The 14,447-nt window shown below is 40.4% G+C and overlaps 1 protein-coding gene across 1 annotated transcript in view; it reads left to right on the top strand.

The window, feature by feature from the left end:
• Positions 1-14,447, top strand: part of dnah1 (dynein, axonemal, heavy chain 1) — a 420,700-nt gene that overhangs the window by 375,166 nt on the left and 31,087 nt on the right. The window contains exons 74-75 of the mRNA XM_043708503.1: positions 4,851-5,021; positions 11,990-12,120. Coding sequence (XP_043564438.1) covers positions 4,851-5,021; positions 11,990-12,120 — 302 coding nt within the window. The remainder of the gene's footprint in view (positions 1-4,850; positions 5,022-11,989; positions 12,121-14,447) is intronic.

Raw genomic sequence — 14,447 nt, 5'->3', positions numbered from 1 at the left:
GAACACTTTTGGACCAGCAACCATAATTCTATTAGTTTTAAAATACTGATGGAAAAGGATAGACCAGATCTAAAAGTTGAAGCTCTAAATTGGAGGAAGGCTAATTTTGACTGTATTAGGCAAGAACTTTCAAAAATTGATTAGAGGCTGTTGTTTGCAGGTAAAGGGATAGCTGGAAAATGGGAAGCCTTCAAAAATGAGATAAGAGTCCAGCGAAAGTATATTTCTTTTGGGGTGAAAGGAAAGGCTGGTGGGTGTAGGGAATGCTGGATGACTAAAGAAATTGAGGGTTTGGTTAAAATAAAAAGGAAGTATATGTCAGGTATAGACAGGAGAAAACAAGTGAATCCTTAGAGTATAAAGACAGTAGTAGTATACTGAAGAGGGAAATCAGGAGGTCAAAAAGGAGACATGAGATAGCTTTGGCAAATAAGGTTAAGGAGAATCCAAAGGATTTTTACAAATACAAATGGGATAACAGGGTAACTAGTGAGAGAATAGTGCCTCTCAAAGATCAGCAAGGCAGCCTTATTGTGGAGCTGCAGGAGATAGGGGAGATACTAAACGAGTATTTTGCATCAGTTTTTACTGTGGGAAAGGACATGGAAGATATAGAATGTAGGGAAATAGATGATGACATCTTGAAAAATGTCCATATTACAGAGGTGGTGGTGCTCATAAAGGTGCATAAATCCCCAGGGCCTGATCAGGTGTACCCTCGGGAAGTGATTGCTGGGCGACTTGTTAAGATATTTGTATCACCGATAGTCACTGAGGTGCCGGAAGACTGGAGGTTGGCTAATATAGTGCTGCTATTTAGGAAAGGTAGTAAGGACAAGCCAGGGAACTATAGACCAGTGAGCTTGAAATCATTGGTGGGCAAGTTGTTGGAGGGAATCCTGAGGGACAGGTTCTACAAGTATTTGGAAAGGCAAGGACTGATTAGGGATAGTCAGCATGGCTTTGTACGTGTGAAATCATGTCTCACGAACATGGATTGAGTTTTTGAAGTAACAAAGAGGATTGATGAGGGCAGAGCGGTAGATGTGATCGATATGGACTTCAGTAAGGTGTTCGACAAGATTCCCCATGGGAGACTGATTAGCAAGGTTAGATCTCATGGAATACAAAGAGAATTAGCCATTTGGATACAGAACTGGCTCAAAGGTAGAACACAGAGGATGGTGATGTAGGATTGCTTTTCAGACTGGAGGCCTGTGACCAGTGGAGTGCCACATGGATTGGGTGCTGAGTCCACTACTTTTCTTCATTTATATTAACGATTTGGATGTGAACATAGTTGCATAGTTAGTAAGTTTTCAGGTGACACCAAAATTGGAGGTGCAGTGGATAGCAAAGAAGGTTACCTCAGAGTACAATGGAATCTTGATCAGATGGGCAAATGGGCTGAGAAATGACAGATGGAGTTTAATTTAGATAAATGCGAAGTGCTGCATTTTGGAAAAGCAAATCTTAGCAGGACTTATACACTTAATGGTAAGGTCCTAGGGAGTGTTGCTGAACAAAGACACCTTGGAGTGCAGGTTTGTAGCTCCTTGAAAGTAGAGTCACAGGTAGATAGGATAGTGAAGGTATTTGGTATGCTTTCCTTTATTGGTCAAAGTATTGAGTATAAGAGGTCGGAGGTCATGTTGCGGCTGTACAGACGTCGGTTAGGCCACTTTTGGAATATTGCATGCAATTCTCATTTCCTTCGTATCGGAAGGGTATTGTGAAACTTGGAAGGATTCAGAAAAGATTTACAAGGATGTTGCCAGGGTTGGAGGATTTGACCTATAGGGAGAACTGAATAGGCGGGGGCTGTTTTCCCTGGAATGTTGGAAGGTGAGGGGTGACCTTTTAGAGGTTTATAAAATTATGAGGGGCATGGATAAGGTAAATAGACAAGGCCTTTTCCCTGGGATGGTGGAGTCCAGAACTAGGTTTAGGGTGAGAGGGGAAAGATATAAAAGGGACCAAAGGGGCAACTTTTTCGCACTGAGGTTGGTGCATGTATGAAATGAGCTGCCAGAGGAAGTGGTGGAGGCTAGTACAATTGCAACATTTAAAACGTACATGGATGGGTATATGAATAGGAAGAGTTTAGAGGGATATGGGCCAAGTGCTGGCAAACGGGACTAGATTATGTTGGATATCTGGTCGGCATGGACAAGTTGGACCGAAGGGTCTGTTTCCGTGCTGTACATTTCTATGACTCTATTTGATTTAGCCTCTTCCCTTTCTCCCCACCTCCCCATTACTATTTTGATTGTTTTTATTCTCCTTAATAGGCTTTGCATGTAAATATTAAATTGGCTACACAGGTGTTTTTACTGGTGGTGGTTAGTCGTTTAACAATAAACTCTAAAAAAAAGTTATGGTGATTTTGGACGATCACTGAGTTGTGCACAATAGCACTTCAAAGCATTTTTTTTAAAAAACCAGACCCAGTCTGCCTCTCCTCCATGGTAATGTTCTTGCCCAAGGTGTCCTTGGAAAGGAAGCATGTGGTATCCATCAATGACTGTCAGTGCTTTGAGAGACAAATGAACATCACAGGGGATTTTGTCCTTTATTCCCCATCCAACACCATTTGATTTAACCTCTTCTCTTTCTCTCGCTAATCCCCTTAACTTTTGATGGTTTGCTTTCATTGTAAACACTGAATTGGCAACAAGGGTCATAATTAAAAGAGGAAAAATAAAAAAAAAGTCACAGTACTTTTGTTGTTGAGAAAGTCATTCAGTTTTGTGTAACAGCACTTCTGGTTATTAAAATAAATAATAAATAAAACAAACGCAAGTCTGACCCTCTTCTGCAGTTATGTTTGTACCATGTTTGCAGACGATATAGAGATAGGTAGAGAGACAGGTAGTATTGAGGTGGGGAGGCTGCAGAAGGATTTGGACAGGTTAGAAGAGTGGGCAAAGATGGAGTACAACATGGGAAAGTGTGAGGTCATGCACTTTGTTAAGAAGAATAGAAGCATGGACTATTTCTAAATGAGGAGAAAATTCAGAAGTCAGAAGTGCAAAGAGACTTGGGAGTTCTAGTACAGAATTCTCTCAAAGTAAACTTGCAAGTTGAGTAAGTAGTTAGGAAAGCAAATGGCATTTATCTTGAGAGGATTTGAATATAGAGGCAGGATGTACTCCTGAGGCTCTAGAAGGCTCTGGTCAGAACACATTTGGAGTATTGTGCACAGTTTTGTGCCCCATATCTCAGGAAGGATGTACTGGCCCTGGAGCATGTTCAGAGGAGGTACACGAGAATGGTCCCAGGAATGTAAAGCTTAACATATGGGGAACATTTGAAGAATCTGGGTCTGTATTCGTTGGAGTTTAGAAGGAAGAGGAGGGATCTAATTGAAACATATAGAATACTGAATGGCCTCTACAGAGTAGATGTTGAGAAGATATTTCAATTCCTAGGCGAGACTAGGACCCGAGGGCACAGACTTAGATTAAAGGGAAGGCCTTTCAGAATGGAGATAATAAGCGACTTCTTCAGCCAGAAGCCGTCACTGCTACAGAAGGTTGTGGAGGCCAGGTCATTGAGTATATTTAAGATGAAGGTAGATAGGTTCTTGATTGTCAAGATGATCAAGGGTTACAGGGAGAAAGCAGGAGAATGGGGTTGAGAAATTTATTATCCATGACTGAATGGCAGAGCAGACTCGATAAGCTGAATGGCCTGATTTCTGCTCCTATATCTTATGGTCTAAAGGTGTGTAATATACATCCCTGAATAGGTTGATTAGAAAAAAAAAGTAAAGCCAACAGGCTCTTGTGGTACAGTGGTATTATCCATACCTCTGGCTAATAGTAAAAAAAATTTTTTAAAAGTCATGGTGATTTGGTGGTGGGAAAGACCAGCAATGCTATCACATGATCCTGCAGCAGGTGGAACTGAACCATTCCCTATTATCTTGGCCAGGACGCTTAGGTTCAAGTCCCACTTGCTCCAGGGGTGTGCCATAACATCTCTGATCAAATTGATTAGAAATTATAAAACAGGCTCTGTGTATTAAAAAAAAGAAGCAAATCCTGATGTTCTTGTGGCACAGTGTAGTGTCCCTACCTCTGGACCAGAAGACATAGGTTCAAAACCCACCTGCTCCAGAGGTGTGTTTTTTTGCTCCTCTGAACAGCATGATTTTAAAAAGTCAAGCAGACCCTGCAGGGCGGAGTTGGTGTAACAGTAACATCACTAGAATAGTAATCCAGAAACCCAGACTAATACATTGTGAGTTCCAAAGGCATGTAATAATGATTTTGAACATGTTGATTTTAAAAATATTACATAAAGCAGACCCAGGATGCCTTTGGAGAGAGGTGGGCACCATAGGGGATATAATTTCTTACTTCCTCTCCAACTCCACATCACCCCACATAGTCTAGTCTACTTGTCTTTTGTGTTGGCTTGACTAAAATATCTGTGCAATGTAAGGAGTGCTGCATTCCAGAAGGATGGTATGTAGTTTTTGTTCTGACCAGACGTGACCAGAGGACTTTTTATAAATGTGGTCAACTGGCATTCTGTGATCAGTGTCATCTAATTGTTATCAGTCCAGCAAAGGGTCCAGTTTTAAGAAGGTTTTAAGCAAGAGATTATTGGTTTAAACAAAACAATTTTGGGTCTCTCTCTTCTTGCCCTCTCGGCATTACACAAACCAACAAAAGGATTTTCTATTAATTGTGATATTTTAGTTTGTAAAACATTAGCCTTTGATACCAGAAGTGGTGCTTTAAGTAGAAATATGTATTTATACAGACTTACACTGCATGTACAAAAATCATGAATGTGCACTTGATGCTTCTAAACCTGTATCTTTTTCAATTCTCCAACAGGGCTACCTGGATTACATTAAGACTCTTCCACTTAATGACACCCCAGAAATATTTGGATTACATGATAATGCGAATATCACATTTGCCCAAAATGAAACTTCTGTGTTGTTAAACTGCCTCATCTTGCTTCAGCCAAAAACATCAGGTGGCGGTGGCAAAGGAGTTGAAGAGGCATGTTTCATTTAAATGTTTTTATGTATCACAGTGAGTCAGACCTAGAATCTTCCTATATATCTGGTTAAATTGTACTATGGAACGGAATATTTTTACTATTTCACCCTGTGCTGGCATCAAGCATTCCTGGGCCAAGTGCAAAAGAGAGTAGGAATAAGATCCTTCCTGTAGCTTTCCTAGTACTGCATGTTCACCCCCATCTTTAATCCAAGTGTTGCTCTTAACAATATTGAGTGTTCCATTTTCTAAAATCTGTCTTCATTGTGTCATGAATAAGTCTGCTAGTTTAGTACTGAAGTGTGCAAAATGCTATGTTGTGTCTGAATTTAGATTAGCCTAAGCTTAGTACCTTTCAAAAAAAGCAAATTTCTTTCTCAAAGTGCAGAAATGTAGATTTATATTTGGATATGGAAAAAATGCTACTTTCACTCAAAAGATTGATCAAATGCAGAGCAACATTTTAAAATAATATAAATTATGTGAATGAAGGTTGCAAACTTTTATCATGATACTGATGAGTACTTCTAGAAGGCCTTTGACAAGGTACCATACAGGAGGCTACTGGGTAAGATAAAGGTCCATGAGGTTAGAGGCAGGACACTAGCATGAATGGAAGATTTGCTGTCTGGCAGAAAGCAGAGGGTGGGGATAAAAGGATCCTTCTCAGGGTGACAGCCAGTGACAAGTGGTGTACCGCAAGGGTCATTGTTGGGACCACAACTTTTCACTTTATACATTAATGATATAGATGTAGGAACTGAGGGTATTTAGGCTAAGTTTGCAGATGATACAAAGATTGGTGGAGGGACAGGTAGCATTGAGGAGGCGGGGAGGCTGCAGGAAGATTTAGACAGGTAAGGAGAGTTGGCAAAGAAACGCCACAATGTGGGAAAGTGTGAGGTCATGCTCTTTGGTAGGAAGAATAGACTATTTTCTGAATGGGGAAAAAATTCAGAAGTCTGAAGTGCAAAGGGATTTGGAGTCCCAATACAGGATTCTGTTAAGGTAAACTTGCAGGTTGAGTCTGTAGTTAGGAAAGTAAATACAATATTGATAGTTATTTCTAGAGGACTTGAATGTAAATATAATTCAGAATACTGAAAGGTCTGGACAGAGTGGATGTTGGAAAGATGTTTCCATTAGCAGGATAGACTAGAACCTGAGGAGACAGCCTTAGAATAAAGGAGAGACCCTTTAGAATGAATGAGTAGAAACTTCTTCAGCCACAGTGGTGAATCTATGGAATTCATTACCACAGAAGGCTGTGGACAGGATTCCAGCATTTGCATTTTTTTTTACCTCAAACAGAATGCAGTAGAGGCCAGGTCATTAAGTATATTTAAGACAGAGATAGATATGTTCTTGAATTTCAAGGGGAGAAAGCAGGAGAATGGGGTTATTGAATTATTGAATGGTGAAGCAGACTCAATGGGCTGAATGGCCTAATTTCTGCTCCTGTGTGTTATGGTCTTAAAAATAAGTAATGAAGAGGATATTTGGAGGTGAATGAATAAGCAAAGATCTGGCAAACATAATAGAATGTAGGAAAATGTGAAATTGTCCATTTTGGCAAGAAGTTGATGATCACCTGAATAATGTGAGATTGCAGAGCTCTGAGATGCAGAGCGATCTGGGTGTTCTAATGCATGAAGCATAAGGGTTAGTATGCCAAGTACAGCAAGTAATCAGGATTGTGAATAGAATGTTATTATTGATTATGAGGAAAAATATAAAAATAGGGAGTTTATTCTTCAGGTGTACAGGACATTGGTGAGACCAAATCTGTTTACAGTACTGGTTTCTTTAGTTAAGGAAGAATGCAAAGAAATTGGAAGCAGATCAGAGCAGATTATTGGACTAATACCTGTAATGGTTGGTTGCTTTCTGAATAAACTTTGGACAATCTGGATTTGTATCCACTGAAGATTAGAAGAGTAAGAGGTGACTTAATCGAAATTAGCAAGATCTGTGGGGTACGGACAAGTTGTACATGGAAAGGATGTATTCCCTTGTGGGAGCTAGGAGTTACTGTTTAAAAATAAGGGGTTGCTGATTTAAGACAGAACAAGGAATTCCCTCCTTAAGGGCATTGTGGGTGTACCTACAGCACATGAACTACAGCAGTTCAAGATGACACCTCACCACCACCTTCTCAAGGGCAACCAGGGACAGGCAATAAATGCTGCCCAAGCCAGCAATGCTCACATCCCACAAGTAAATAAAAAATTGGAGAAATGTTTTCTCACAGATGGTCTTGGATGTTTAACACTTTCTTTCTCAAAAGGCAATGGAAACAGAGTACTTGAATATTTTTAAGGCAGCGGTCGATAAATTCTGGATAAGCAAGGCAGTAAAAGGTGATTGAAATCTGGAATTATCAGACTAGTCATGATCTTATTGAGTGTTAGAGCAAGTAGGGGGAAGTATTGGCCTTGGAGTATTATGACTTGGTTATTAATCAAGAAACCCAGCTAATGTTCTGAGAGCCAGGGTTTGAATCCCATGGCAGCAGGTGTTGAATTTGGATGCAAAATCAAATCTGGAATTATGAGTCTAATGACAACAATTAATTCATTGCTGATTGTCAGGAAGTAAATCTGCCATCCTGGTCTGGCCTGGCCTACATGTAACTCCAGACCCACAGCAACATGGTTGACTCTCAGCTGTCTTCTGAAATGGTCTAGCAAGGCACTAGTGTATCAACAACTACAAAGCCTCAACAAAGAAATTAAACCAGACTAGATTGATAAATTAAACTGCATTCACTTCAATGCAAGAGGCCTAACAGGAAAGGCAGATGAACTCAGGGCATGGCTAGTAACATGGGACTGGGATATCATAGCAGTTACAGAAACGTGGCTCAGGGATGGACAGGACTGGCAGCTTAATGTTCCAGGATACATATGCTACAGGAAGGACAGAAAGGGGGACATGAGAGGAGGGGGAGTGGCCCCTTTGATAAGGGATAGCATTACAGCTGTACCTAGGGAAGAAATTCCTGGGAATACATCCAGAGAGGTCATTTGCGTAGAACTGAGAAATAAGAAAGGGATGATCACCTTATTGGGATTGTATTATAGACCCTCAAATAGTCAGCGGGAAATTGAGAAACAAATTTGTAGGGAAATTTCAGTTATCTTTAAGTATAATAGGGTGGTTATGGTAGAGGATTTTAACTTTCCAAAGATAGACAGGAACTGTTAAGGGTTAAGGGTTCAGATGGAGAGGAATTTGTTAAGTGTGTACAAGAAAATTTTCTGATTGTGTATATGGATGTACCTACTAGAGAAGGTGCAAAACTTGACCTATTCCTGAGAAATAAGGCAGGACAGGTGACTGAGGTATCAGTGGGGGAGCACTTTGGGGCCAGCGACCATAATTCTATTAGTTTTAAAATAGTGATGGAAAAGGATAGACCAATCCAAAAGTTGAAATTCTAAATTGGAGGAAGGCTAATTTAGATGGTATTAGACAAGAACTTTCCAAAACTGGTTGGGGGTAAATGTTCGTAGATAAAGCATCAGCTGGAAAATGGGAAGCCTTCAGAAATGAGATAACCAGAGTACAGACACATATTTTCCTGTTTGGGTGAAAGGAAAGGCTGGTAGGTATAGGGAATGCTGGCTGACTAGAGAAATTGAGGTTAAGAAAAAGAAGGAAGCAGGTACAGAAAGCAGAGATCGAGTGAATCCTTAGAAGACTATAAAGGCAGTAGGAATATACTTAAGAGAGAACTCAGGAGGGCAAAAAAGGGGCTGTTTTTCCTGGAGTGTCGGAGACTGAGGAGTGAGCTTACAGAGGTTTATAAAATCATGAAGGGCATGGATAGGATAAATAGACAAGGTCTTTTCCCTGGGGTGGGGGAGTTCAGAACTGGAGGGCATAGGTTTAGGGAAAAATATAAAAGGGACCTAAGGGGCAATGTTTTCACTGAGAGGGTGGTGCGTGTATGGAATGAACTGCCAGAGGAAGTGGTAGAGGTTGGTACAATTGTAACACCAATACTGGTACAATACCAACTGGATGGTATATGAATAGCAAGGGTTTAGAGGGATATGGGCCAAGTACTGGCAAATGGGACTAGATTAGGTTAGGATATCTGGTCGACATGGACAAGTTGGACCAAAGGGTCTATTTCGGTGCTGTACATCTCTATGACTCTATGATTGCCTGGCATCGACCTAGATACCAATAAGAACAAAGGGAAAAAACAGTCCTGTTGACCCTGCAAAGTCCTCCTTACTAACAACAAGGGCTATTGCCAAAATTGACAGACTAGTCAAATAATGTTTGACATAATCCTACTCACAGAATCATACCTTACACACAATGTCCCAGACACCACCATCACCAACCTTAGGTATGTCATTTCACACCAGCACAAAATCAACCAGAAATGACAGCATTTGACTGCAGCAGTCAAGAAACAGTTGACCACCACCTTCTCAAGCGCAACTAAGGACAGGTACCCACGTCCTGCAAGCTTGAAAGGCCAAGCTGAGTTACTCTCCCACATAAGAGTCGGGGAGTCCAGAACTAGAGGGCATAGGTTTAGGGTGAGAGGGAAAAGATATAAAAGAAACCTAAGAGACAAATTTTTCACACAGAGGGTGGTACGTGCATGGAATGAGCTGCCAGAGGAAGTGGTGGAGTCTGGTACAATTACAATATTTAAAAGGCATTTGGATGGGTGTATGAATAGGAAGGGTTTGGAGGGATATGGGCCGGGTGCTGGCAGGTGGGACTAGATTGGGTTGGGATATCTGGTCAGCATGGACGGGTTGGACTGAAGAGTCTGTTTCCGTGCTGTACATCTCTATGACTCTATGACTCTACAAAGCAAGTCGGGCAGCATGTGAGAGAAAAGTCTTTCAGATTAATAACATTCATCAGAACTGAAGGGAAATAGAAGTGTAAAAGTTTTTCACCTAGTGGAAAGTGAGTGGGAGATCTACATTTGGGCAGAGGCCAGAGGAGATTAAAGAATGAAAAATTGTGTGAAGCAACAACCACAAAGGACATACCAAACAAACAAAGGTTCTGTCTAAATGAGGTGTGAATTGCCCTGTAAAAATTATCTAAATGAGACATGAAGAGATAAAGAAAGAAAAAAGATGAACCTCAAGCTAGTACAACAAAGAAAAAATAAAAATAAATGTACAACAACATAGAAATATGGTTATGAGCTGAAATTAATGACTACAATGTTAAGTCCAGAAGGCTGCAGAGTACCAAATCAAAAGATAAGGTATTGTTCCTCAAATTTTTGTTGAGTTTCACTGGAACACCATAGCAGATTATAACCAGAAAGGTCAGCATGGGACCAAGGTGAATAATTAAAATATTAAGCAGAGAGAAGATCAGGTTCATGCTTGTGGGTAGAATTAAGGTGTGCTGCAACATGGTCACTCATTCTGCATTTGGTCTCTGTCTGTGGATGTTACCATTTGATGAATAGTGAATTACAATATGCTAAATTGAAAGAAGTACAAGTATATCACTGTTCGTGGTCTTGGATAATGAGAAGGAAGGAAGTGAAGGGCAGGTGCTACATCCTACACCTGCACTGAACTGTGCTAAAAATGGCTGAGGAGTGAACTATTGTTTACGATTTGAGGTTTGTAGCTCGGGTTGATGTTCAGGTTGTAAGTTTGCTTGCTGGGCTGGTAGGTCTGTTCGCAGACATTTTGTCACCATGCTAGGAAACATCAGTGAGCATTTTTGAAGTGCTGGTGTTCTGTCCCGTTTTCTATTTATGTGTCTTGGTTTGTTAAGATGGGTGATATCATTTCCGGTTCTTTTTCTCAGAGGTTGGTAAATGTGGTCTAAGTCGATGTGTTTATTGACGGAGTTCTCGTTTGAATACCAGACCTCTAGGAATTCCCATGCATGTCTCAGTTTAGCCTGTCCTAGGATGGGAATTCTTACAGGCCTGGCATTCAAACCGGAACTTCGTCAATAAACACATCAATGTGGACCCCATTTACTAACTTCTGAGGAAAAAGAATCGGAAATTATATCACCCATCTTAACAGACCAAGACACATAAATAGAAAGTGAGAGGGAACACCAGCACTTTACCTAAGGCTCACTGATGATATTACCTAGCATGGTTATGAAACATCTGAGAACAAACCTACCAGCTCAGCAAACATACTTATAAGTGAACTATTGTGTCACAGAAACATACCTTTGAATGCTGAAATGGAAAGCAAAAGATGTGTTTGTTGGTCATATCACACTGGAGCTATGGAGAATCTATTGAGTACGGAGACTAATGGGTGGAAGGCGAAGAAAAGACAACTCTATTAGATCTGATGGAGAGGGCAAGGAGTGAGAGCAGAGTTGCATGAGACAGATTGAACATTTTGGAAGGGTGAAAATTGTCAGATGAGGTACAAGCAGAAAACATGTCAGAAACTCTGCTATGGAATTCCATTCCTGTACCCATAACACCACTTGGAGAAACACTGCTTATTTGGAGGAAATGAGCAGACTTGAAAGAGAATGATCAGACTGTGAACAAGCTCAGCTAGATGGAGGAGGTTGGTACTGGATGAGAACTGTTTGAGCTATTGTTGGAGGAAACTTCAGAAATTCTAAAGCTGTAGAATAGAAGTACAAAGGGTTTAGACATGCATAATGAATTTAGGAAGTGATTAGGACCAGGGAACTGGAAACTATTGCAGCGACCCAGGGCATTGGAAACCATAAATATCTGCCTGAAGTGTCTGTATATGGAGAGAAATAAGCTTATTGGAGCAGGGACAGGCTGGAGATTAATCTTTTATCCCTGGGAGCAGAGGCAATCCTGGAGGAGTGTCAATTCTGCCATCAACCATGATAGGTGGTTGGTTAGGACTACCCCATGGTTTATCTGGATATGCTCAGAAATGAGGAAAATGGTATAGCACTAAAATCACACAGTCAATTTGATTTTAAAGTATCATTTGCTTTTTTTTTAGATGGTAGAGGAGATATGTGGAAGCATTTTGGCGAAAATTCCTCAACTGATCGACATTAACCTTGTGATGGAAAAGTTTCCAGTTATGTATGAAGAATCCATGAACACTGTCCTAATACAGGAAGTGATTAGGTATAGAACTATTCTGCCATCTGGTGGTTACAAACAGAGCAACACAGAAAGCTTGCACAAAGTGAATATTCTCCCCCCCACCTTTTAGGTAGTAGGTGCCTGGAACAATTTGCTTTTTTGTCTTCACTCACACTTTTTTCCCACTTTCAGAATAGTGGGGAAGTGCTAAAAGAATTAGCAGGATAATTACCAACCTGCTTGCCCAGACAGTTGGCATTGCATTCATTGATATGACACTGGCTCAATTAAATGATCAGACTGCATCTTACTGATGGAGCTTCTAGCCTGGATTGGGCATAACTTTCCATTAGTTGGAAGCATATCTAGCGCAAGGAGATGATTTCAGTTCTTATTGACCAATCATCTCATTCTAGGACATCTTAAGAAGAAATCCTGATCCCAACTATTTCAGATCCACTAGCAATGAGTTTCCCACCATTATAAGATCAGAAATGCAGATGTTTGCTGATAATTGCATAATGTTCAGTATTGTTTACAACTCATGACATACTACAGCAAGACCTAGACCATATAAGACATAGAGATGTACAGCACGAAAACAGACCCTTTGGTCCAACTCATCCATACCAACAGATATCCCAACTTAATCCAGTCCCACTTGCCAGCACCCGGCCCATATACCTTCAAACCTTTCCTATTCATATACCCATCCAGATGCCTTTTAAATGTTGCAATTGTACTGGCGTCCACCACTTTCTCTGGCAGATCATTCCATACAAGTACCACCCTCTGTGTGCTACATTCCCTTGAGAATCCATTACTCCCTATATTTTCCAAAACAGCAAACTTGTTTGAAATGGGGATAGCCATAGAAGATTCCTGCACTACCTGCCTACTTATCTTACCTTTCCTGGAGTTAATCCATCTGTGACTTTTCTCCCTTCCTATAACTGCCATCCAACACACCCCCTTGCTCTTGTAAATTCCTCTAACTTGTAAATTGCCTCTAACTGTCACTCCACCCAATCCATTCGATCTGATAGGATTCGCTACCAACGGCACGTATTGCAGATATAATCCTCGGTAACCTGTAAACTCTCCCTAAACTCCAACATCCAACAAGAAAAGCATATTACTCTACTAAGGGCCCTTTTTGCTTCTTCCAATCTACACTCCCAGAAAATAGTACAGTCTTATTCCTCTACAAAACACTGCTCCAGGTTAACTTAATATTTATGGCTTATATTTTTAAGTTTAATCAAGAGACATATTGCAAATAAAACATATAATCAAGAAAGAACCGACTCTACTCAGTATTGTAGATTTACAGCAAGACTATATTTAAAACTGTTCACTTATCTGTTTCTGTGCTGTGACCTCTCTCAAGCAGGTTCCTCCAAGATCAGTTGTGAATTTCACTGTTTGTTAATTTTCTTAGATGCACTCCAATGTCCACCAATACATGAATTCAACAGCAAAGGCAATAACAATGCAGGTTCACTGCTGTATTCCTGGCCTGATTAAGTAACATTCAAGCCAAGCAATGATCATTTCCAATAAGAATCTAACTGTTGTATTTGTTTTGACTGCCAACCACTGCCACCTTATGGTTGGAGTACTTTTCTGCCCCTAATTCAGTCTTAACAAGAAAAGGCTCTTGTCTTTGAGAAAATAGAGTTTATTATATAATAACAATCAGATACAAGTTACATTAGAAAGGTAAGATTGTTACTACGACATTTGGAAGACATGGCTTATAGATCTTCACTCAATGAGATCCAAAGCTAAGACTGCAATAACATCACAGATTGCTGGAGCTTGATACAGCCTCCAAAATTAAGCTTTTCAGAACCATTATCTAATTCAACATGAACCATCTACCCCTGACATCAACAACATTATCATTGCTGAATCCCCTACCATCAACAACCTAAGGATTTCCATTAACTAGAAACTTAACTGAACTAAATACTGCAGAAAGAATGGCTCAAAGGCTGGGAATTCTGTAAAGAGTAACTTGCCTCCTGATTCCCAAATGCCTGCCAAGCATTTACAAAAGCACTAGTTAGGTGGCTGATGGAATACTGTCCATTTACCTGAATGTGCGCAGCTCTGATAGCAATCAGGAACTTTGAAGTCATCCAAGATAAAGCTGTCTATTTAACTGGCACTCTATTCATCAGCTTAATCATTGTCCATAGATGATGGAGTGAATGTTTAATTGGCACCATAGCCAACAATTTAATTTTTCATCTCCTCCACCACTGAGGAACAATGGCAGCATTGCTTCCCATCCATAGAATGTACTTCAGCAACTCACTAAGCCTTTGACTATAGCTCCAAATCTCTACCTCCTAGAAGGACAG

The sequence above is a fragment of the Chiloscyllium plagiosum genome, chromosome 18 (genome assembly GCF_004010195.1).
Source record: "Chiloscyllium plagiosum isolate BGI_BamShark_2017 chromosome 18, ASM401019v2, whole genome shotgun sequence".
NCBI lineage: Eukaryota > Metazoa > Chordata > Chondrichthyes > Orectolobiformes > Hemiscylliidae > Chiloscyllium > Chiloscyllium plagiosum.
This window is presented reverse-complemented; position numbering and strand designations above follow the sequence as displayed.